Raw genomic sequence first — 26,255 nt, forward strand, 5'->3', positions numbered from 1 at the left:
ACAATTTGAGAACCACTACTCTTAAATGAGGCAGTATGGAGCTACTATTTCAAAAGAAATGTTTCGAAACTTAAGTTTGGGGCTTAAAACTTCTAGTATACATTGAAAGTTTTTCTAAATATAACTTTTCCTCCCTCCCTGTCTCCCTCTTTTCCTTCCTTCTGAATTTTCCTAAGTGAGTCTGAGATCTCGTATGAGTATAAAAAATACATGTTTGACCATGTTATCATGATCAAGGTATTTGTGACCCTCCTCACACCGAGGAAAAGAGAGAAAACTGAGTGTTGGCTTCTCGGTTGGGGTGTTCCCAGTGGCAGGCCTATATCAGATGACAGGAAAAAGGGAAGGGAGAACATCATTTTATACTCGATGGCTCAAACAGATGTCAATATATGACTCCTACACCATTCTTTATGACTCCTTTGACTTCATAATTATACTGTCTGGTGGTAGAATTAATTCTCTTTCCCTAAAAGATGATGAGCTCCTTGAGGGCAGGGCCCATATGCTGCTTACCCACCTCTCTATCTCCAATACCTTGTCAGACTGTACCTTGACACTATAGGTGTTTCATAAATGCTGGCTAAACTGAATTAGTAAGGTAGCTACTAGGTCATGGCCATGAGTCCTTTGGTGTTTCAGGCAACTCAGCCTTGCTTGCTACCCTCTAGCTGGGAGGCCATGGGCTGGCGACTTTTTCTGGCTTGTAACTTTGCCCTATTTTTGAAACTTCAGAACTTTAGGAAGGACAGTGATGTTTGAAAGCAGTACGATTTAGTTTCTGCATATAATTATGGTTTCTCGAACGATAAAGTTTGTGTATCTTGATGAATTCTACACCCAGCCATGTTCAGAGCTCAGTATTAACTGGTCACTGCTGAGTATGCAACAAATGATTTGGGTTTTGTTTCAGGTACTTCTTCAGAAACCATATTTTATGTAAAATGGACGTCCCAGAGCCACATTACGCCTAATGTCTTTCAAAGTCCTCCCCCATCTCTTGGGTTTCAATGTGCTCATTAGCAGAGTACAAAAGGAAGGTACTCTTTTTTTCTGTTTAAATAAAGTTAAAACAAATAATGTTTTCTACTGTATTAGGAATAGTTCTACACTGATGAAACAGGACGACTGTTGCAACATTTCAGAAAAATCTTAATAAATAAATACGAGTACCAGATAAAAGTTGTATTTCATAAATACATCCTTTGGAAATGAGTTTCCTTAGATATTCACTTAGGATGTCCATCTGGCAGTGTGGTATATTGTCAGGAAATGAATCAAGAGAAAAGGGAAGTGTGCTGGGGAGTCCTAAGTCTAAATAAATAAAGGGCTTGGTCAGGTCTGCAAAAGTCGCATTTCCTCAGGCAGTATGACTGCAGGTGACTGGTTGGAATTCTTTATTTCAGAGTCAGAATCACAGGACATTATTTCTTTATCTCAAAGATAAAGCTTTGAGATAAAGCTTTACCTTCAGCTTCTTTATCTCGGTTCACTGTCCATTTAAAAATGTTTAGAATGAGTCCCTTTCTTAGGATTTCTGTTACAGGTGAAAGGAGACTCAAAAGGCTATACTTTAAATATACTGAAACTTGCTGGATCTTTGGTGAACGTGGATTTAAACGCATAGGTCAATTCAAATACACAGTTTTGTTGAGCTGAAAGCTGATCCGCACTGAGGCCTATGGCTATGTATATGCAGTGAGCTAGAACAGACAACAAAGTAATAGTGTAAGGCAGAGACTGGTGGCAAACTTTCTCTGTAAAGAGCCAGAGAGTAAATATTTTAGCTTTCACAAGTCACAGTCTCTGTAGCAACTATTCAACTCTGCCACAGCCACTCTGCCTTAGTAGTGGGAAAGCAACCATAGACAATACGTAAATGATTGGGTGTGGCTGTGTTCCGATAAAACTTTATTTACAAAAACAGGTTGTGGACCAGATCTGACGCATGGACTACATAGTTTGCTGGCCCCGGCTGTTAAGGAATAAGACCTCAAATCCTTTATGGAAGCAAACGGGAAACAGAAAGGTGCCTGAAAGAGGACCCATGATGCTTCTGTCTGCCTTGGTTCTTTCTGTCACTCTCCCATCAAAGAACCACAGGTAAGACTCGAATTTTAAAGGATGGCAGGTTTTGCAAAGCTGTTGGTTTGGTAATTTAGAGGCATTTAACAGAATGTATGTGGGCTTATTTGGAAGGGGAAGTATGAGAGACAGAGGCTGGTATGAGTTGTTGGAGATAACATTAATGTGGCACAGGTCAGCAGGTAAGAGATTCTACAGGCAGCAGAAATACCTGCATAGCACTGCATCTGCTTTCTGAATTGTCTTATTGCACCAAGAGCTTATCTTGAATCTTATCATTCATTAATCTACGTATAGTGGTACCTCATTTTTAGAGAGCCCAAAAACATACCACACTCTCGGGAAGCATTTTTTTCATGAATGGACATACGTATTAAAAATACCTTTGTTAGATTGCTAAATGATCAGAGACGTAGGGACAGACTGCTTAGTTTATTTTTAAACTGAGTTTATTGTTCATTTTACCCATGCAGTGTTCCTATAGAATAATGTTGAAGATTTAGAAAGTGTCTTACACTGAATGATTTTTATTACAGTGGAATTCAACTCCTACATGTGTTTAGACAGATGGACAGATTATAGATAGATAAATAGACAGATTAGATAGAAATTGGCTAACATTCCGTGTTTAATACACACTGAGCCATTCAAATTCCCCAGGTGGCTGTGAACAGCTAACTATATCTAGAGATTAATCAGGAAAAGATGTAATCATAAAGCTAAATGTGCACACATTCACACCTTGATCACCCTGCAGGTTATACTGGCTATTGTGCAGGATACTTTGCCATCGGTCTATCACTAAATGGAGAAACATGCATCCCCTTTATTAATTTGGATAATAGTTCAGCAAGACCATTGAGATAAGATCAGAAGGCTAATTTAACTTGCTGAATGACCATGAACCAGGCACATAACTTCTTTGGGCTTCTAGGTACTTTAAGTGAAAATGAAAGATGAAGATTAGCTGATACCTTAAGACTTGAGCTCTAAGTCAAAACCATGGTAGAGGGTAACACGGAAGTTATAAATTTAAAGTACACAATAACTCCCCTATCTATATACTTTGTATTTATGGAAAACATGGTATTTTTTTAAAAAAAATAATTTTCCTCTGTGGGCAATTATGTAGCAGGGTTAAGTAAACCATGAGGTGGTATTTAAGAGCACATTTCCACAAAACGTCAGACCTCTGGCTCTGACATCTGTTTTGAGTTACTCAAACAGCTGTCTGAAACAGCTGTAGCAACCATGAACTTCATTTTTTGTAACACAACAAGGGAATATGCATGGCAGACTCAGGCTAAAAGTACAACATCCCCTAAGACATTAGCGAGATCTTGGCAGAAACTTCCAAGGCAAAAATTCTATAATTTAATTAAAGAAGATATCCATCTGGGTAAGGAAAACTGAGATTGGTTGGATCAGTATTTTTAAACCATTAGTTTATTTTTCAGCAGTTTATTTTTCAATAAATGAAACAGAGGAACAGTGTGAATTGTATTCAGTATGGAAAGTACTGCTTCTTGAAACTTTTGCTTCTGATGTGTGTGTGTGTGTGGGGGTGGTGTGTGTGTGTGTGTGTGTGTGTGTGTGTGTGTGTGTGTATAGTGGGTATACACATATATGCATGTGCATAATCATACACATGTAATTTATTTTATATCCTTACTCCACTGAGTTGTAAAACGTTTCTCTTACTATAGATAATGAACAAAAAAAGGTCAAAAGCCACTGTTATGGACATCAAAGATGCTAAGGTGACCTTTCAAGGCCCTTCCATCTGGGGGACTCTGTAATCCCGAGAACATAAGATTCTCAAGATTTTCTGCTTAATATCAACATGATATATCTACTAACTGGTAAGATGTTTCCATTAAACTCTACCGTGTGTGTGTGTGTGTGTGTGTGTGTGTGTGTGTGTGTTCTCCAGTCTTTCAAAATAAAAAAAAAAATGCTTTTAGTTAGAAATAAGGCATCCCAAAACCCACTTTTGGAAGTATATTGATAATTAGCTTATTTTTACAATGAGACTTTTTATCTATTTGAATTTGGGGAGAAAAATGTATGATATTGTGATTTATAGTAAGAAATATATACTTGGTTTTTGTCCTTTTCTGTGATGAGAGGCACCGCTGTATCTTTTGTTATGTTGACGAGCACCTAAGGAAGGGGGCTGGGTGCCAGTGGAGCCAACTAGTGATTAGAGAGTTGGAACTTTGAAGATTGAATTCAATCGCCAATAGCCAACGAGTTAATCAATGATGTCTGTGTAATGAATTCTCCAAAAAAAACCAAAAGGGTGGGGTTTGGAGAGCTTGTGTTGGTGAACACATGGAGATTTGGGGGGAGTGGTACACCTGGAGAGGGCACAGAAGCTTCATGCCCTTTCCCCACTCCTTGACTTATGCATCTCTTCCTTCTGGCTGATCCTGAGTTACATCCTTTTATAATAAACAGGTAATCTAGTAGGTAAACTGTTTTCCTGAGTTCTGTGAGCCGCTCCAGAAAGTTAATCTAACCCAAAGGAGGGAGCCATTGGGACTTCTGATCTGTAGCCAGTAAGTAAAAAGCAAAGGTGACAACCTGAACTTGCTGTGACTGGCATCTGTGGGGCAGGGAGGGGGGACAGTCTTGCAGGACTGAGCCCTTAACCTGTGAGATCTGATGCTATTTCCAGGGAGATAGTGTCAGAATTAAGTTGAATTGTAGGAGTCCCAGCTAGTGTCCAAGAATTGCTTGTTGGTGTGGGGGAAACCCTCACGCATTGGAATTGAGTGCAGAATTATAAAAAGGCCTAATAATAAGGACTAATTTGGCAGGAAGTAGCAAGAAAACAAAAAAATGTCAAGGTCGTAGCATCACAGAAAGACCATGCAGATCCAGCACCTAATCTACTCTCATATATTTTTTGTGTTTTCTTCAGGAAAATGATATAATTTTCTCAGGCCACCAGGGTACTATTGAGTAAGTAGGAATTTGATAGAATTGGTATCAGATAAAGCCTCTTTATCCCATATTTGAGACCTCAAATTAGTACTCGGGGGACGATGTTGCTTCCAAAAGCACTAATTTAGTAAACACTATGCAGGCGGCCTGAAAAGTTTCCCAAGTTTCCATATAAATAAATCAACATCATACAAATAGCATCAGAGAAAGTATATTTCTAGTCTCACGGGCGGCTACTTCTATACCCATGTGGTGTCTAGCTTCAAGGACTTTAAAAGGGGGATGTAGGGAGAGGGTGCAAAAGATTTTATCTTCAAGAGAATTAGGGTGGATCAGAGACCCAGTACAAAAAGGCTGCTTGTGGGGAACCAGAGCCATGAGCCCTGCTGTAGCCTGTCGCTGTTATACTCTAGTTGTTTAGATGTGAACAAAATGCCCAAGGCACCATCGAGAAGCTGCACACTTCCCATGCTGTAGGTAACTAGCTTTCAGTTCAAGGGACTAGGATGAGACAGTATCTGTGACCTTCAAGGAAAAGCTTGGGGTCACTGAAAATGGGTGCTAGATGTGGGGCCCCAAATCCTGGCCCTACTAGCAGCTCTGTGATTTTGAAGAAGATCCTTGTTGGGCCTGAGGCTAACCTCACATTTATCTAAAAGGGTGCTTCTAGGATCTATTTGTCATCTACATCCCCATTACGGCAATAATGTTACTGTATTGTGATTAGAACTTCTTTGGAAGTCTGTATCCACGACTGATCATAAACAACTTAAAGGCAAGGAACCTGGCATTTCTTCTTTGTGTCCCTAACCTTTCCACTGGTACATAGTCGATGCTAGTAAAAGCTGGCGGGATAAAGGTGAAAGCATGTGATTTATGTCAAACCAGCATACGGCCTTCTCATTATGAATCATGGCATCTAGGGAGAGGAGATAGCTAAGATAGTCAGGATGGGGATGAGGGTGGTGGGTGTGAGGTGGGTGGAAGACAGATAAGATTTTTATCTGTTAGAATCAACGCATCAGAGGTGCTCAGTAGTGAAAAGATGGCTGGTGCAAGCATTTAAAATTAGCTTCCCCTGATGGTTCCTTAGCAACGCTCTATAAGAACATTAATGCTTTTAATACGCACTGTACAATGTTTACTCCGTACATCAAACAGCTAGGAAATGGCCATTGTTAGCTGACACTGAACAAAAAGATAAGGAAATCACATGACTCAAAACGCCTTCCTCATGGCTGTTATGGAGAGGAACGAATAGCCAGATTCTCTGCTGCCCTTCCCTCCCAGTCTGCTCATTAGAGGTGCCAATCACTGGCCCCTAAAGCCTTGTGTTTTCTCTTTGGCTTCTATAGGCTTGCCTCTTGTTTGCTCACAGGTGATTGCTGCCACTCTTTTTATTCCTCGAAGGGAAGTGGGTCAGTGACTTTGTTTTATGGCAGGGCAATTAACTTAACCACCCCGCCCCCCAAAATTAACAGCAGCAGCACAATACCTCCATGGATGATGCAAAACATCTGGAGCTCGTACTGGCTGGAGGAAAATCTGGTGGGGTCAAATGCTGGTTTTGTATGAGAGGCAAAGTACACAAGGTCAAAGCGATAGGGGGAAATAAAAGCATTAATAATATTAATGCCTTTCTCTGTGAAGACTGTATTCCAGCTATGGAAGTGAAAAAAATAATAACAAACTACTATATAAAGATTTAATTGTACCTGTATTTAAATAATGGGGTAAGATTACGACTTTTAAATATAAAGGGCATCAGATTGCAAGTCAGAGTCCCCAGCGCCCCTGTACACTAGGCATGTCCCGGACCTTGCTGTATCGCGTAGTAACTGTATGTCCCTGGCAAAAGTACCATCAGGTCATGAATTTCATTGTCTGTAAAAGTCACATAATAATCGCTCTTAAATAAAAGCTATCTCATAATTAACTCTTCAGACTAAAATGCAAAGCAAGTAAAAAAAAAAAAAAAAAAAAAAAGCACTTTAGAAACACGTTGGTATTCTTATTTCTAGAAACATGGAATTCAACCAGAATCCAAGACCAGAAAATTCACTCATCGAAACCAGAAATTCACATTTAAAAGTACAATCTTTTCACAATGATCCCAAATTGGCATTCTATCAGCACGTGTTTGTTTAAACCTGGAAAATACACACACTGGTTGGGTACGGAGATGAGCGGCCTAACTCCAGTAAGCCTGGTTTACTTCTAGGTAGGGGAGCTTACCTCTCGAACTGGGAAAAGAGTTGTTGAGTTGCTCCATCACTTCCTCTAACCCTGTGCTTGTGTCCTGGGGAGGACTGAGAAGATCTTCCTCGCCTTAATGAAAACAAACATGAATAATGTCAAATTGCACTTAAGGAAAAAATTAGATCCTAGACGAAAGGTTCACGGTCACATTTAAAAATCCATTATAAATTCATTTACACTTGCTCATCAATAACATAAATACAAATAAGCCTTCAAGTTTAATAATTTGGGAACAACTCCTTAAAGGGAAGAATTCCATGCAGGGATTTATCTACGTCGTTATCTTTGGAGAAGAAAATGGTATATCTATTTAGAAGATAAAGTTGACATAAATTTCTAATCCCTATTAATATGAGACATTTTTCTTTACAATAAAAATTATTGGATACTTGCAGTGTCTTTTCAACACAAAAGAAAATAATACTGTGACATTTTACATTTATGAAGGTAAGGAGTAGAGACACTGAGGTATTTTTCCTACTCTCTCTCCTTTGACATTTAACCAAAAATACAAAGAAAACTCAAGTACCTTTAAATCCAATGTAACAGAAAGTTGTATGTGACCTATATTGGTGATGAAATATTAATATTCTAGGGACTGTGGATATGGGGTACACTGGAGAGTTATGCTCCTTTCTTCTTTGTTACATGGGACTACTTTATCATCCTCATGTTTTTGGAGGCTAATAAGGGGAAACATTTTTTTTTTTTAACTTTTGAAAAATTTTGAGGAGAGAATGATGATTGGGAAGGAAAAGAATTTAGGAATGAATGGCCTTCCTTTGGGAATGGGAATCTCCTCCTAGGTTTTGTTGAACTTTGCCTCTGTTTATTCACGTATTAAAGAAATACACCTCCAACAGCATTTCAGTCAGAGAAATTTCTTAAGTGCAAATGAAATTATTTTGAACTTTGATGGTCCTTAATGAAAACTAATTTCTCATTAAGATTCAATCTTCTAATAGAGAAAATAACTTCCATTTCAATTTGTTCATCCCATTGTCACTTTCATTGAAAAGAAGACCTTGTTTTGGCAAACCAACAATAATGAACATACTGAAGGGCAATCTCAGGTTCACATCTGATTTAGCTGTGACTGGAGAGCCAGTGATTTAATGGCTTAAAAATGCTTGTCATTTCCTTTGGTCTATGCCACTTGGATTTCCATCTATGATTAAAATCCTGCATTATTAAGTTTTCATCCTTGTTTTTTAAGCACGAGCTTAAAGAATTCTTGGCGATGCTCGCTATTAAGACATTCATATCCTAGGTGGATGTGAGGCTATATATTGTTAGAATGGAGGGTTAAGGACCTGGGGTAGACAAGAACCCTCTGCTTCTGTGAGTCTCATGGTAAAATATAATAGGAAACCTCTTTGAAATACTAAGGACAGGAAATGAGTGCTGAGGAATTAAGGTCACAAGGTGGAAAAGGAATTTACAATATCTATTTATCTCCCCACCCCTTCCTGGCTTATATTTGTGCCTTTAGAAATGAAAAAATGAAATTTGGCATCTTTAGTTTCTTTTTTCCTATGAGTTTAAACCATCATTATCTGGTGAAAATGGAATAAAATGAAATACTGCCAGGAAGAACAGGATCCTGACCACTGCAGGGCTGATTACATCTTTTTGTTCCATTACCGATAAAAATTTTTGCCCAATTGGGGAACATGAAACATTTCTAATGGCACTAAGTCCACTTCAGTGGTAGTATGCCTTACAGAAAAAAACTGAACCAACAGAGACGCTCATGAGCAATGATATTAATATTTCTGACAGTTTATATTATACTGAAGCTCTAGGAACTAAATTGCACTGTGTTAAAATTCAGGTACAGTTCAGTGAAGTGACTGACATTCCTCTTCCTGAATTATTCCGGGGAGCAAATTATAAAGTATAAACCTAATGATGTCTGCCCTAAACTATCATCTGTAAGTCTCTAATATAAGTGTCCAAGTGCAAATGTAAATTTGGCTTATATATATATATACATATATATATATATATATTTTGATAACAGAACACAACCAAGAAGATTTTTTAAAAATCTTATTATTATTAGTTTCTAGTTATATGCTTTAATGGAAAACTTTCATGGCAGCGATAAATGTACCCATTCAAACATTTTTGAGTGCCAATTACATCCTTAGTAGTACATACAAGTAAAGTATAATCTTGTTTTCTTCTTTTCTCAAGATTTTCTAAGTAAAAAAATCCTTTGGGTTTAATTAATTTCCTTTTAAGAATCAAAATCAGATTTGTCACATATATGCCATCAGTAGAGGTGAATCGACACACTGGAAAATGCTTAATGCCTAATATTTTGTGTTAAATTATACCAAACAGTTAAAACAGCTAAATGACACCATTGGACTATTCGATACTGAGCCAGATTTTAAATGTCTAAGAAAAAACCATAAAAAAATTTAAAACAGTAAGGTTAGTTTATTTATTCAAATATTTATCAAAAGCCAATTATATGCCAGGCAGCGTTCTGAGTGCTGGGGTTACAGTAATAAACAACCCAAAAGCCCTGTCTCCAAGGAACTCACATTTTTATGGAGGCACAGAGGCTAAACAAATACACAAGTAAATTATATACGTATATCAGGTGGTGGTAAACATTCCAAAGCGAGGGTTTAACGAAGGGGAGAGGAAGAATCAGAAGAAAGTGGAGTCTTGGAAGTCCTCATTGATGAGATGCAGTTGAGCAAAACCCTTAAGGACGTGAGGGCGCGAACCATGTAGATAGTTGAGGGAAGAACACATCAGAGGGGATGACAAATGCAAAGACTTTGAGAGGGGAGTGTGATCGGCCTGCTCAAGAACAGCAATAAGAAGGTCAGTGTACCCAGAGGAGAGTGAACAAGTGTTGAGGGGACTGCCCTTCCCTGGCCTAGAAATCTGGACGTGGTCATGTGACCTACCTTGGGCAATGGAATGTTAGTCTATACAGTATACACAGAAGCTTGTAATGTCCTTGGGTGCTTGGGCTTGCCCCCTTGTGCTTATGTACCATAAGGAGCACATGGCTGAGGTAGCCTGCTGATCCAAGGAGGATGACAGACATGTGAAACATACTTGAACCCAATCCACAACCTGAAGTCAAGCTTAGCCAAGCTCCAGCAAAACTCCAGCTAACCAACTGATGCATGAATTCGAACTATGTAACCTGAGAATTTCGTCATTATTTTGTTATATAGCAACAGCTGACTAATATACCATTTTAAGGTGTCAAACCAACAAGAATCCAAAATTTATGCCTTATCCAATCATACATTAATATGTAGCTACGATATAGTAGGCAACCCAAAAATGTTTCTGACTCTAACAATACCTGTGAGGACAAGCCTCTCTTCACCAAAAAAAGGAATCATTTGTTAACGATATTTATTGAGTCCCAACTACGAACACACTACGAACTTGGTCAGTGCTCATCCCTATTACACTGATTCGCCGCCTGCCTCAACAGTATATCGCTAATGGTCAGGGGATTTCAAACGTAGTTAATGGCAATCCTTTATCATTAACACTTTAATTTGATTCTACTCCAGGGTGATTTCCACAAACATGCATGAAAATCCTTTTTGGATTATTAGCTATAACTGTCATGGCTTGTTTAAAGTTGGTTCAAAGAAATTTAACACTTTAAAAATGAATGTTTCAAAATAAGGACAAAGTTAAAATACATCCTGATATAGCATAGTATGATAGACACTGCAGAAGTGAAGAAAAAGAAGTGAAATGACTCAATTTAATCTGTGAAAAAAATACGTGGAATGGTTTGCCATGGGTATAAGATAGTCTTTAAAGTCTTCTTAAACTCAGCATGATTTTAGGCTTTCTTGAAGGGATGATATCCCATCTGACTACTTCCCTTTCCTCAATTCAAATGATAATTTTCCTGCTTGCTTAAAAAGCGACTTGAGCCAGAACCTATGCAGCCTATGCAGGAGACACACAAGAATCCTTATTCCTGCGATTTTGCTTACACCTAAGTAAATTACTTTCTCTTTATACAAAAGGGAGCTATGTACTAAAGAAAATTATTTTCCCTTAAAAAGGAGGCTGCGTATAAGCAGATATGCCCATCATTGCTTTTCTTTGGATTACTCGAATCACATGTTTTTAACCAATTTCCAACTTGATGTGTGATTACCTCGTGACTTATGTCTTTCCTGCCTTTCTCCAGTTTTGTGGAATAAAAAAACTGACTTATCCAGTACCTGATATTAGTTTCAATTACTTTTAAAATTATAGTTGGCGTAGATGTTTCAATTTTACATAAGAATGCTGTGTATAAGTTCCTTAACATATTATGATATATACGATGATGTAAACCGATTATTAGCCCGTCAGTGCCGAATGGTGGTGAAAGATTAAAATTAGTAGCCAATACTCTTTTTTATTTTTTACTGAGATATAACTGACATGTAACGTGGTATTAGTTTTAGGCATACAATAAAATGATTTGAATATCATGAATTGATATTGATTAACACAGTAAGTTTTAGTCCGCGTTCATCACCAAACATAGTTATAATTTTTTCTCTTATGACGACTTTTAAGATTTACTCTTAGCAACTTTCAGATATACAATACAGTATTGTTAACTACAGTCTCCATGCTGCACATTACATCCGCAGGACATTTCTCTTATAACTGGAAGTTTGTACCTTTTGACCACCTTCACAACGCCCCCAACTCTGGCAACTACCAATCTGTTCTTTTTATCTATGAATTTGGTTTTACTGCATTCCACATGTTAGATCATACACCGTCTTTCTCTGTCTGACTTACTTCACTTAACATAATGCCCCCTAGGTCCATCCATGTTGTCGTAGATGGCAGGATTTCCTTCTCTTTTATGGCTGAATAATATTACATTGTTTTTATGTACGTACGTGTGTGTACATATCACCTTTTCTTTATCCATTCATCCACTGATAGAAACATAGGCCAAATCCCTGTCTTGACTATTGTAAATGATGCTGCAACGAACATGGGGGTGCAGATATCTTTTCGAGATAGTGATTTTGTTTCCTTTGGACAAATACCCAGACTGGAATTATTGGATCATATGTAGTTCTATTTTTAACTTTTTTGAGGAACCACCAGACTGTTTCCAATTTACATTCCTCCGACAGTGCACAAGGGTTCTCCTTTCTCCACATCCTTGCCGACACTTGTTATTTCTTGTCTTTTTCATAACAGCCATTCTAACAGGTGCGAGGTGTTATCTCATTGTAGTTTTGATTTGCATTTTCCTGATGATTAGTGGTGTTAAGCAGCTTTTCATGTACCCGTTGGCCATCTGTACTGCTTCTCTGGACAAATGTCTATTTGGATCTGTGCATTTTTTAATCAGATTTTTTTTCTATTGAGTTGTTTGAGTTCTTTATATATTTTGGGTATTTACTCCTTGTCCGATATATGATTTGCAAATACTTTCTCCCATTCCATAGATTGTCTTTTCATTTTGTTGATGGTTTCCTCTGCTATACAGAGCTTTTTATTTGATGTAGTCACACTTGTTTGTATTTTGCTTTTCTTGGCTTTGCTTTTGATGTCAACTCCAAAATATCATCACCAAGACTGACTGACGTCAAGGAGCTTACTGCTCATGTTATCTTCTAGAGGTTTTGTGGTTTCAGGTCTTATGTTCAAGCCTTTAATCCATTTTTAGTTGTTTTTCCTGTATGGTGTAATATAGTGGTCCAGTTTCTTTCTTTTGCATGTGGCTGTCCAGTGTTCCCAACATCACTGATGGAAGAGACTATTCTCTTCCCATTGTATATTCTTGGCTCCTCTGTTGTAAATAAATAGGCTAAATATGTGTGGATTTCTAGGGTCTCTATTCTGCTGATGTATGAGTCTGTTTTTATGCCAATACCATATCGTTTTGACTACTATGGCTTTGTGATATGGTTTGAAATCAGGAAGCATGATGCCTCCAGCTTTGGTCTTTTTAGGATTTCTTTGGCTATTCAGGGTCTTTTGTAGTTTCATAGAAATTTTAGGATTATCTATTCTATTTCTGTGAAACCTGCCATTAGAAATTTGATAGAGACTGTATCGACTCCATACATTTGCTTTGGGTAGTATGGACATATTAACAATACCAATTTTCCAAACCATGAGCACAAAATATCTTTCTGTTTATTTGTATCGTCTTTAGTTTCTTTCACTAATGTCTTCTAGTTTTCAGTGAACAGGTCTTTCACTGCCTTAAATTTATTCCTAGGTATTTTATTCTTTTGATGCAATTGTAAATGGGATTATTTTCTTAATTTGTCTGATAGTTCATTATTGGTGTATAGAAATGCCACAGTTTTCTGTATATTGATTTTGTATCTTGCAATTTTACTGAATTTACTGAGTTCTTTGGTGGAATCTCTGGGGTTTTCTACATATAATATGTCATCTGCAAATAGAGAATTTTACTTCTTCCTTTCTGATTTGGATGTTTTCTTTAATTAAAAAAATTTTCAATTATAGTTGACATTCAATATCATATTGGTTAAACTTCTTTTTCTTGCCTAATTGCTCTGGCTAGACCTTCCAGTGCTATGTTGAATAAAAGTGGTGAAAGTGAGCATCCTTTTCTTCTTCCTGACCTTCAAGGAAAAGCTTTGTTTTTCACTGTATGAGGTTAGCTGTGGCCTTCTTATGTATGGCCTGTATCATGTTGATATATGTTCCCTCTGTGCCCACTTTGTTGAGTTTTTATCACGAGTGAATGCCGAATTTGGTCAAATGCCTTTTCTTTATCTATTGAGACCATATGATTTTTATCCTTCATTGTGTTAATGTGTATCATACTGATTGATTTGTAGATGTCAAAACATCCTTGCATCCCTGGAATAAATCTCACTTGGTCGTGGTATATGATTCTTTTAATGTACAGTTGAATTTATTTGCTAATATTTCTTGAGGTTTTTGGAATTTATGCGCATCGGGGATATTGGCCTGTAATTTTCTTTCCTTGTGGCATCTTTGACTGGTTTTGGTGTATCTGGGAAGAGTTTGAGAAGGACTGGTATGAATTCTATAAATGTTTGGTAGAATTCACCAGTGAAGCCGGCTGGTCCCAGAATTTTGTTTGTTGGGAAGGTTTTTGATTGCCGATTCAATTACTTTACTAGTAATTGGTCTATTCAGATTTTTTATTTCTTCATTTTTTTCAGTCTTAGTAGGTTGAATGTTTCCAGGAATTTATCCATTTCTCTTAGTTGTCTAATTAGATGGTGTGTAATTGTTCATAGGTGTCTCTTATGATGCCTTTTCTCTCTCTGGGATCCCCTGTAACATCTCCTTGATTTCTTATTTTATTTTTTTCTTGGTGACTCTAGCTAAATGTTTGTCTCCTTTGTTTATCTTTTCAAAAAACCACATCTTAATTTCATTGATCTTATCTACTGTCTTTTTCGACTGTATTTCCTTATTTCTGCTGATTTTCACTTTTCGTTCTACTGGCTTTGGACTTCATTTGTTCTTCTTTATCTAGTTCCTTGAGATGTCAGGTTGGTTGGTTGAGATTTTTCTTGTTTCTTGATGTAGGCATTTATCATGAACTTCCCTCTCAGAGCTGCTTTTGCTGTATCTCCTAAATCTTGGTATGTAGTACTTCCATTTTCATTTATCTCAAGGCATTTTTTAATTTCTCTTTTGACCCACTGGTTGTTCAGTAGCATGCTGTTATCTCCACATATTTGTTTTCTTCTTGTAATTTCTATTTTCATACCATTTTGGTCAGAAAACATTAATTTTCTAGAATTTTCAAGACTTGTTTTGTAGCCTAGCACATCAATCTGAAAGTGTATCGTGTTGCTTTTGGATGGATAGCTGTTATCTGTTAAGTTCATCTGGTCTAACGTCATTTAAGGCCAAATGTTTCCTTATTGGTTTTCTGTGTGGACTGTCTATCCATTGATAAAAGTGGGGGTATCAAAATCCCCTACTATTATTGTGTTGCTATCTATTTCTCCCTTTAGGTTTTCTTTTTGGAGTGACCCCTTTATCATTATGAACTCCCTTTTTTGTCTCTTATCATAGTTTTGTTTTAAAGTCCATTTTGTCTGATATAAACATAGCTACCCCAGCTTTCTTTTGGTTTCCATTTGCTTGGAATAGCTTTTTCTATCCCCTCACTCTCACTCTGTGTGAGTCCTTACATCTGAAGTAAATTTCTTCTAGGTAACATATGGTTGGTTGGGTCTTATTTTTAATCAATTTAGCCACTCTCTTTTGATTGCAGAATTTAGTCCATTTACATTTAAAGAAATTTTTGATAGGTATGTACTTATCTAAACATTTAAAAAATTGTTTTCTAGCTGTTTTGTTGTGGTTCTTTTCTTTTCTTCTCTTGCTAGCTTCCTTTGTGATTTGATGATTCTCCATAGTGGTATGCTTAGATTCCTTTCTTTTTGTCTTTTGTGTAGCTACTATAGGTTTTTGCTTTGTGGTTAACGTGAAGCTTACATAACGTATATTTATAACAGCCTATTTTAAGTTGATAACCAAGTTCAAACACATTCTAAAAGCTCTACATTTTTACTTTACCCCTAATGTTCTGTTTTTGATTTCGCAATTTACAACTTTTGATCTTGTGTATCTTACTAACAAAATATTGTAGTTATAGTTATTTTTACTACTTTTGTCTTTTAACTTTCATACTTGATTTATAAGTGATTAACTCAGTACCACCATTACGACATTGGATTATTCTGAATTTAACAATATATTTACCTTTACCAGTGTGATTTATACTTTCATGTGTTTTCCTGTTACTAATTAGGACCTTTTTGTTTCAGCTCAAAAAAGTCCCTTTAACTAGATTGGTCTAGTGGTGCTGAACTCCTTCAGCTTTTGCTTCTGTGGACATCTCTTTCAATTATAAATGACAATTTTGCTAGGTAGAGTATTCTTGGTTGGCTGCCCCCCGCCCTTCAACACTTTGAATATATCATGAAACTGCCTTCTGGTCTGCAACGTTTCTGCTAAATAGCTGCTGATGGTCTTACGGGGGTTCCTCTGAACATAACAAGTTGTTTTTCTCCTGCTGCTTTTTAAGATTCTTTCCTTGTCTTTAACTTCGACAGCTTAATTATAACGTGTCTTGGTGTGTGTCTCTTAATTCCTTTTATTTGGAACTGTCTGGGCTCCTGGATATGAATTTCTATGTCCTTCCTTAGGTTAGAAAAGTTTTTTGCCCCTTTCTTTCTTCTCCTCCTGGGACCCTTATAATGTAAATATTTATTGGCTTGATGGTGTCCCAAAAGTCCTTCGAGCTAGCTTCACTCTTTTTTTCCTCTTCTAATGGATGAATTCCACTGCCCTGTCTTCGCATTTGCTGATCCTTTCCTCCATTCATCTAGTCTTCTTTTAAGATCGGTGTAGTGTATTTTTCAGTACAGTTATTGCATTCTTCAGCTTTGTGATTTATATCTGGTACTTGCTTATTTTTCTGTCTCTTTGTTGAAATTCTCACTTTGTGCATTGCTCTCCTGACCTCAATGGGCATCTTTATAACCATTATTTTAAACTCTGTATCAGGAAAATCACTTATTTCCATTGCATTAAAGTCTTTTTTGAGGTTTTATCGTATTCTTTCATTTGGAGCATTATTTCCTATTTCTACATTTTCCTTCACACTCTGTGTTGGTTTCTATGCATTAGATAAAACAGCCACCTCTTAGTCTTGAGGTAGTGGTGTCGTGCAGGAGATGAACCTTATCTTTCAACTCTGCCCTAGCTCTTAGTTGTCTCTCAAGGATTTGTGATTATCCAAGCAGATTTCTCTGTTCTTAGTGGCTCCCAGTAGTTGAGAGTATGCCAAGATCTGTCAGTGTCCCCAAGGAGAGGATCTCGGTTAGCACCTAGATGCAGGGTGCTTAAAAGCTCAACCCTGAGGCAGCAGCTTTTAAAATATACAAATAAACAATGTGAGTTTCTGTCTGCTCCCTCTGTGCTGAGCCCTGGGGGAACAGCCATTTAAAAACTGTTTTTTTGTTTGCTACCATCCCACTAAACCCATGAACACAAGCCTTGATGGCCACTAGAGCCACCTTAACAAGGGACGTGTCCTCTGGGTGGCAGCCACAAAAACCTGAGCACTAGATATGTGCACAAGCTCCTTTCTGGGAGATACCAGTGACCTGGAGCAAGGCAGGAGAGCAGAAATATGGCACCCGGTGGCCTCCCTGTCTCTGGAGAGTATTGTAGTCAGCCCCTATATGTGTGTTAAGTTAGTTAGAAGCCTGCTCCTCAGGCTATAGCTTTTACAATAAATAAATAAGCCTCTTTCATGGGAAGAGTGGGCATATTTCAGTCTGCTGCCCCTGCCCTGGGGTGGGGGGTTAGCTATGGTGAGTCCATGTCAGCCCTTTAAGAACTATCTCTTAGTTCACTAAAGCCTTGTGGATTTCTTGAATGCAAGCCCCACTGACTCCAAAGCTAGATGTTTTGGGGGCCCATCTTTCAGATGGAAGTCTACAAGTTGGGGCATCAGATGTGGGGTTCAAACCTTTCACTCCTCAGAGAGAAGCTGGGAGTTCCCTCCTGGTTGTGTGTTGCCATGTCAGGGATGGGGTTTACAGCGAGACTGTATGTCAGCCTCTCTTACCCATTTTGATGTAGGTTTTATCCTCATTCATAAGTGCGGTAGGAGTCACTCAACTAGTTCCTGCATTTCTTTCTGGGAGAATTGTTTTGTATGTAGCTGTAGATCCGGTGTGTCTATGGGAAGGGGTGAGTTCGGGACCCTCTTATGTTGCCATATTGAACCAGAACCTCCAGCTAAATTTCTTAAGTGTGTAGACTGTTCCATATCTACACAAGAATGCATTGTGCTTGATTTCTAATGTTCATTCAACGAGTACTTTACTGAATGTTTGCTGCACAGAAGGCACTCAAATGGGAAAAAATGAGCAAGACTTAGTCCTCGTTCTTAAGGACCTTAAGTTCTAGAGAGGAGAAATACTAATAACTAGCTATAAAAGGGAATAAATTACAAGATATAATGCATGACATTCACTGAAAAGACTAATTGAGTGAAAATAAAGGAAGGTATATTTCAGGTTAAGAAAACATTGTACACAGGGCCAGAGATGACTGACAGCGTTGGTCAGTGAAGCAGCATGGTATGATGAGCACTGGGCCTACAAATAGAGGCAGAGAAATCATGTTTGAAGGCAGTAAAAAATTGGGCTGGAGAGGAAGTCGGATTCTGAATACCATGCTAAGGAGTGTGGACTTTATTCTGTAGGCAAACAGGAGTCACAAAAATACTTAAGGAGAATTATATACAACTTGAATGTTAGGAGAGTAACTGGAAACATCTGGAAGATGGTTTGGAAAGGGAAGAGAGACAAAAACAGAGAAACCAATTAGAGAATTCATACTGCCTGTTCAGCTGAACACATGATGAAGGCTAAATCTGGGCAGAAGCAGCTGAATTGAAGAGCTTTGCTCTTTTTAAGAGAAGTAAAGCAGACTGACCTTAGTGACTGGTGGTAGTAGGACTTTATATATACTGTCTAGATTTATTTATATTTTATGTGCATATTTATGTGTATGTACAGTTTGACTTGTTTTTCATTTCACTGACCCATTTAATGACTGTTTCATATATGACACTTTACCCCTAAATCCTTCAACATGTATTTTCTAAGGTGAAAGATATTCTGTTATATAACTACAATAGAATTATCACACTCGGGGGATTAACAGATACAATACTATTTACTATCTAATATACTTGTGTGCATCCTTCAAGAAAAGAGTCGGGTTTTTTTTCCTCTTAAATGAAGTTGGCTTACAGAGTTGAAAAAAATCTCCTTTGAATTCAGTGTCTTCTTTCAGAGAACAAACTTAACAACAGAGCTCATTCATTTTATATTGACAAGTTATCTCTCAGCCTATCTCAACCATTGGAATATAGCACTTCCATCCTTGTATTCAGTTCTACCACAATCTTCTCACCTCCACAAATCATCAGGACCAACAGCCTGATGTGTACTTTAAATTTGGGTGTTTACATGGGCACACTGCCTCTTTACCAGTGTTGACAGGCCTAAATAATTAATGCTTCTAAGCAATCAGGGCCCTGAATCTCACTGCTAAAATATGTGACTCACTTTTACATGTTTCACTTACTTCAAAAAAGGGGAAAAACCCTGCAGCAGAAAATGACAACAGTGGTACTAAAGCTCAGTTGTTTTCAGAATTTACACACTGTTTCAAGGGCATCTAATATTTTTTCATATGCTGAGTGATCTTTCACAGCCCCAACAGTCCATCAGCTATATTCAGATCTCATGTGTAGAAAGAGAATCAGATGCAGAGATTGCCCTAAATTACTGAGGAGTTGGTAAAGCCAGGAAAACAACATCAGACATTTTCTCTTCCTTAACGAAAGAAACCTGGCTTTCCTACAGGTTTGAAGTCTTGGGGGATATACCCCTGCCCATTGCTCAAGGTTCTTGAAGTTCATTAAATTTGCTTCTATCACAACCTCTCCCTCTTTAGAAATGCTTATCTCCTCAGTTCCCTCATCCACCTTCCTCAATATCTATCTTGATTCGTAAGGCTCTCACAAACATGATCAGCCCACCAATCCTGGCCTTCTCAGCTCCAGGAACCGTATCCCTCACTGATCTCCATGTACAATCTTCAGCAGCTCGCTGGGAGGCTAAATCGTAGGTGTAGGCATTGCTTGAAAGTTGCATTTGACTTCCATGATATCCAACTTTCAAATTTTCCTGACCATGGTCCCTAATCTCCCATCATAAAACTCACACGCACTTGACACTTCTTTTTTGTCACATCAATTTTGGTTAGGCACTTTGCCTCTCTATATTCTACCCTCAAGGAAGATCTTAAGTATAAAATGAATTCCTCAACATACCATGCTGCCAGGCAACAGAGCTTTAAGTGTGAGACTCAAGGAGTCACAACTCTGTTTCTTTCTGTAAGGTAAGATCAGGAGAGTGAAGTATAACCAGTTTAGGACCCAGAGAAAAGGAAGCATAGAGCATGGAGCTGACTCATGTTGGGCCTTAAGAGATGAAGGAGAAATGAAGAGGACGAACCAAGCATAAGTGGTTTTCATACCCCGCCCCCTTATCTAGCCTAATATAACGGGAAAAACCAATAAGCAGATGGCTGGCAACCCGTCGTGGTCATTTTAACAATGGATTCATTACCATTGCAAAGTGCCTTACTCATTTTGACCTTCTTTTATCATTTATGCCTCATGAAATCCAGTTTTCTTAGAACTGAGTACTAGGCAGAGAACACTATTGAAGAATGACACCAGACTGTGTTGACCATCTCAACAAATTAATCTTTTACTTAAGCCCTCATTGTTACCTGGTAATGTCCCAAAAGGATCTTTACTTTCCTTGAGCCTCACTCGTTTTCAAGCTTACTTAGTCTTTTACTTCACTAAAAAGACAGAAATTCTCCAGTTCCCTTCTCTTGGCTAAAAATGCTTTCTCAGAAGTGGCAAATGCATTTACGATGATCCAGTGAGCTGTAATTTACTTTCATTTCCCTTGAGCCCTTTTCAGCATTTGACCTGTAGCACACATCTTCCTCGAACCTATCCCTGCTCCCCATTCCTTCAGCACCCCATCATCCACATGGAGGTCTTCTCCAAGGCACTGTATCCAAGCACCTTTGTTCTCATTTCAAACCCTTCAGCTGTCAATTCTGTGGAGCTCACTCTCATCTCTCTCCAGCCTGCCCGTTTACACCAGTTACAGATCCACATTTTAACTTCTTCTTGGACCTGACTTAGACCTGTCACCTCCTCAAGCACAGCATGTCCACAGTCAAAAGGATCACTATCTTCTTCCAACCAAATCCTCCTTTCCTCACATTTTCCAGTCAGTCCCCTGGGCCTGGGAACTCTATTTTCAAATAATAGTCTTACGGTCGCCTTCTCCCATCCCATCGCTAATATCTCTCAAACCTAGGCCTTCGGAACTCCCATAACTTCTCCTAACTGGTCTTTCTACCTATAAAAGTTTTGCTCTGGACCAGATACAGCTGTCCGAATACATCTTTGGAGATACTTACTTGGTATACAATTTTCGTTGGACCGCCTGACGCTGACCAAAATGAGTCAAGCGCCTCTGCCCAACATTCTTGTCCCTATACTGTGCCCCAACCTTCCTCTTTAGCCTTCTTTCCCCTACCTCCTGCTTGGTACCTATCTTTCTACTAACTGGGCTGTTGGCTCTTTCTCACCCTTAGCCCAATGTCCTCATCTTTACATCTTAATTATGTTAGTCTTTCCTCGAAGTATGCTTAGTTCTTACTCCATCCTTTGGAACCTTTCACAAATAGCAATTCATCATAAAGCCTTCTGTGCTCTTCAAAATGAATAAGACTTAAGACCACTCTGCCTTGTTCTGAATAACTGAATGGCTGGCTCTCTGAGGGCTAGGACTAGGTCACTCGTCTTTGTACCTCTAGGCATTTATGACAATGCTTTGTCCAGAACTGATATTAGATAACTTAGCTGACGATCTGAACCTCTGAGCAAACAATTCACCATTAGTATCTAAGACAGACACTTACCCATGGATTCGGAAGTTTGACTGCCAACCACCCGGAGCAGCATAGGCTGACTGCTGTCTGACCTCTGAAGAGAGGTAGAAGGAGAGGAGACCGTTGTACCATTCACCTTGGCCTCTGCCTGGGGCTAAGGCATCCAAAAGACAACAGAATTATTTTTCATAGTAAACGCTCGAATATATAAATGTAAAACTATTATAGATACCGAACACTCAGAAATTATGACATTCCCTACTTAGAAACCTCCCAAAGATTGTAAAATTTGGGAAATTTCACTATTGATGAGATCCATAGATGTTGTTTTTGTATTTGAATTGTGCCCCCTTATGTTTGAAAAAAAATTACAGTTACAGTGGAACAAGATATATAAAATTATTAGATTAAAGAACTGAAAGATTTAGAAGGTCATGTGAGAATGGTGAAACCATGTGGGACCACAAAAACATAGTGAAAAATACATATTTTTGTGAAGTATTAAGTAGCAATATGGAGAGAACACATCTCAAAATTCAAAATTCTCAGAAAGCCAGGACCAGGTGCGGGTTGGGCCTACTACAATGTAGCATCTTGCTAGGTTTTTCAATGGATGCTTTAAAAATTACGCTTTAGGGATCGGAAAAAGGAAAAAAAAAAAAAAAAAGGTTACCAGAAAATAAGACTAATTGCAAAAAAGAGAGTTCCATTTCAAGAGTTAAAAATTTTCACTTTTAGAAAACTAGTGGAAACCTCTCGGTACTTTTTAAAGATGAATTTTAAATCAGTCAAATAGAAAACATTTTTGTAGGAAACAATCTTGAACAAACGTTAACAAACACATTCTTTTTCCTACTCATATCCTTTGATATCTAGCACTTTGCTAGCACATACTAGGTACTCAACAGATTGATGCTTGTTGCACTTCTAAAAATGACTCTGAGTTCTGCTTTTAGTTTTGTTGAGGGGAAAAATGAATTTTTGTAAATGTCCCCTGGTAGAGAGATGTGGGCCTCACTTGCTCCAGCAGCTGCCTTAGCCTATGTAACTGGGACTCCAGCTGTTTATTGTGATCTTCCAGGATTTGCATCCTGGCTTCCAGGCGGCCTTTGTGTTGACGAAGCAGCTTGGCCTCGGCAATGAGCTCAGCATCCCGGGGACTCTGGGGAGAGGTGGGCATCATTTCAGGAGGGGACGGCAGTGGGGACAGGCCTTTGTGTTCATGCTGCTGCTTTAGACGATCATACTCTGCTTGCAGATTTCTGTTGGCATCAAATAAATAAAAGAAAGAAAAAGTAAGTTGAATATTATCACCGGATTTCATGTGAGATGGCAAAAGATGCATCTGACCACCACCAAACACAATAGCAAGCAAAAGAGAGGCACTTAATGAATGGATTTTGTGATGACAATTAGCAATGCTAAAAAAACAAAAGAAAATTGGAAGCGTCTTCCCGGTGTGTGAGGGGAGATGCTTTTCAACCTTTTATACTAAAAGCCTTATGAGTGCTACATTCAGATAAGTAAGTAGCAAAGGATTTAATCATTTTGCAAATCCTTCTTTAGACCATGAGACTACAATATTTAAACCTCTGTCAACACTTTGGTTTGCTTTAAAAAATCAAGTATTTTCAAGAGCAATGTATAGGAACACGGTTAACAGTGTAGCCATGTACCCAGCACACTGCTTTAGTACATGTAACATTTGCCATATTTTCTTCAAAAATTTTTTGAAGAAATAAAATATGACAATTAAAGCTGAACCTTCCCCATGTACCCTGCTCATTACCACATTCAACCCTTCTCACCATTGCCCCCCAAGGAGAGAATGCCACCCTGAATTCCAGGTCCATCATTACCACGGATGTATCCACAAATATTCAGTTGAACTTAATAAAGATGCTGATATTCGGCTTTTTTAACCTACAAAATGGTCATTTCATGTAATTCAATCCAATAGCATTATTTTGCACGTTCTTAAACTTAACGTTTAAGAACTTTGTGTTTAAGAATGTACATACCATTCTAAGAGCTGCTTTTTGCCTTCAACACCGTTTTGGAGATTTATCCATGTTGATACATAATGGTTCACGATTTTAAGTGCAGTGAGGTATTACTCTGCTGCTTGAATATGCCAATAACATTCTCCTGTCAATGGACATTTAAGTTTCCAACTTTCACAATTACAAACAGTGATGCAATAGACTTCCTTTTACCTGTCTCCTTGGATACCTGTTTAAGAGATTCTTTACAGAACATATCTGTGGAATTGCTGGATTCCAGCAACATGTTTAACATTGCTACCTATTACCAAGTTGCTCTCCTAAGTGGTTTTACCAATTTACTCTCTTACCAGTAGTGCACGAGGTTTTCCCTTATGCCACATCTTCATCAAATACTTGGTGTTAGCGAGCATTTAAGTGTTGGCCAATCCAATGAGTGCATTCAAATTTGCACATCCCTGATTATTGGTGAGGTTGAATTTCTTTTGTGTTAATTGGCTTTTTTTTTTTTTTTAAATTTCCTATACTCATTTCCCCCACTGGATTGCCTTTCTCTTATTAAAGTTATGGATATATTTTGGATGTTTATTCCTTTGCCAGCTATGTACACAACAAATATCATCTCCTACTCATATCTTAGTGTAGCTTCTTTAACTTTGTTCATGGCATCCTGTTGTACAAAAAAACTGTAATTTTAATATATTTCTCCATGTTTTCTGCTTTTTATGTTTTGCTTAAGAAAATCTTCCATACACTTACATTTTAAAGTTTAAAGTTTTGTTCTTAACATTTAGGACTTTAATTTACCCAGAATCTCTTATGCTCAGAGTGAACATATGATCTACTTTTTCTTTCTCCCATAGATAACTTACTAGGCCTGCCCTATTCATTGTGTAGTTCTTTTCTCCACTGATTTCTGGTGTACCTCGGCAATACGTCGAGTGTCCAAAAATACATAAGCGTGCTTCTGAGCTCTCTATATTCTATTCTGTTGGGTTCTTTGTATGTCCCTCCTCATGCAGATGCCACACCAGAGCTTTAAATAAATTGAGTGTCTGGGAGGCCTTCTCACTCCCACATTGTTCTGCCTTAAAGCTGTCTTGGCTCTTCTGACTCCTTTGATCTTCTCCTCTATGATTTTAGTGTTACATTTTTGTATTTTCACATGAAAATTCTTGGTGAAATTTGGGGTTTGAATTACATTGAGTTTATCAATTAAACTGGAAAGAATGGACTTCCTGTTATTGAGTCTTCACATCCAGAAATGTGGCGAAGCTCTTCACTTCTTCCAGTCTCATTTTACATCCATTAATAATGTTGTATAAATGTTGTATTACTGTGCCTTTTCCTCTAGCTTTTATTTGTTTTTGGTTTTTATGTTTTTAAATAAATACATTTAGGGTTATAGATTTCTTTCTTGCTTTAGAATTGCTGAGAATACAATTCCGATTGAGGACACTTCTATCTGATACCTGGTGACTGATTAGAACTCTTTGATATCTTTCTTCCTGTTAGGAAGATATCTTCCTGATATCTTCAGAAATAAGATGATGGATTTCCGCTGTTCACAGATGATATTTCATCAGGTGAAAGAACTTCCTATCCATAAATGTGGGAGATCTGTATTCATGAGAAAAGACATGAGATGAAAGTGAGGCAATAGGAGTTTTGCCGTTGTCCAGTTTGAGAAAGTAAGATAAGCTCATGACCAGGTTTCCTACTGGGGAAATATTTTCTGTTGTCACATACCTGGAATGAATGTTCCACAGGGGATGACATGTCTTCCAAAATGCTGGATTCTCCACATTGAAGAAGAAAAAAAATAATAAAATCCAATCTATTTTTTAAGCTCTACCCTGTACCTAATGTTAGAAGTTTTCTAGGAATTCAAAGTCATGCAGGAAATCAATATATGATCTTTTCCATTTATAGGAATATAATCTCCTATCTGTCTGAACTGAAATTCCATCTGCTATATCTTCAAGGATAGTTGTACATATAGTTTGTTTCATAGCAATCCGCTTTGACAAAGCAGTAGAGGTTGATCGAAATAAGTTTACCCTCGGCTGGATTCTGCATATTGGTCGTCTGCGTGTGAACCAACATATGTAGTCATCACATTAATTAAATCCAATTTCTGACCACTTTACTGACAATCATCTAGATGTTTCTGTGAACTTGAAGCAGCATCCAGTGTTCATAAGGTTTCAGTTGAGAGGAATTATCTTCTATTTTCTTCCCTTGCAGTATGCGCTGAAAGAAATCCACCTTCACTGAAATGTCCCAATTGGTAATATCTTTTAATGAAGAATTCTATTTAGGATTCTTCTTTCTACCAGACTGGGTCATCCACAATATTCTTTTTGAAAACATTGCTGTATTATCCTGAAGTCCACGTCT

General features: G+C 37.9%; 1 protein-coding gene across 3 annotated transcripts in view; it reads right to left on the reverse strand.

The window, feature by feature from the left end:
- The window catches only part of DMD (dystrophin), a 2,089,898-nt gene that overhangs the window by 9,684 nt on the left and 2,053,959 nt on the right, over window positions 1-26,255 (reverse strand). For all 3 annotated transcript variants that reach the window (XM_011378471.2, XM_011378473.2, XM_011378474.2), the window contains 3 exons: window positions 22,871-23,114; window positions 21,883-22,006; window positions 7,270-7,362 (listed from right to left, as the gene is read on the reverse strand). In XM_011378471.2, the coding sequence (XP_011376773.1) occupies window positions 7,270-7,362; window positions 21,883-22,006; window positions 22,871-23,114 (461 nt within the window). The remainder of the gene's footprint in view (window positions 1-7,269; window positions 7,363-21,882; window positions 22,007-22,870; window positions 23,115-26,255) is intronic.

The sequence above is a fragment of the Pteropus vampyrus genome, unplaced genomic scaffold (genome assembly GCF_000151845.1).
Source record: "Pteropus vampyrus isolate Shadow unplaced genomic scaffold, Pvam_2.0 Scaffold340, whole genome shotgun sequence".
Taxonomy (NCBI): Eukaryota; Metazoa; Chordata; class Mammalia; order Chiroptera; family Pteropodidae; genus Pteropus; species Pteropus vampyrus.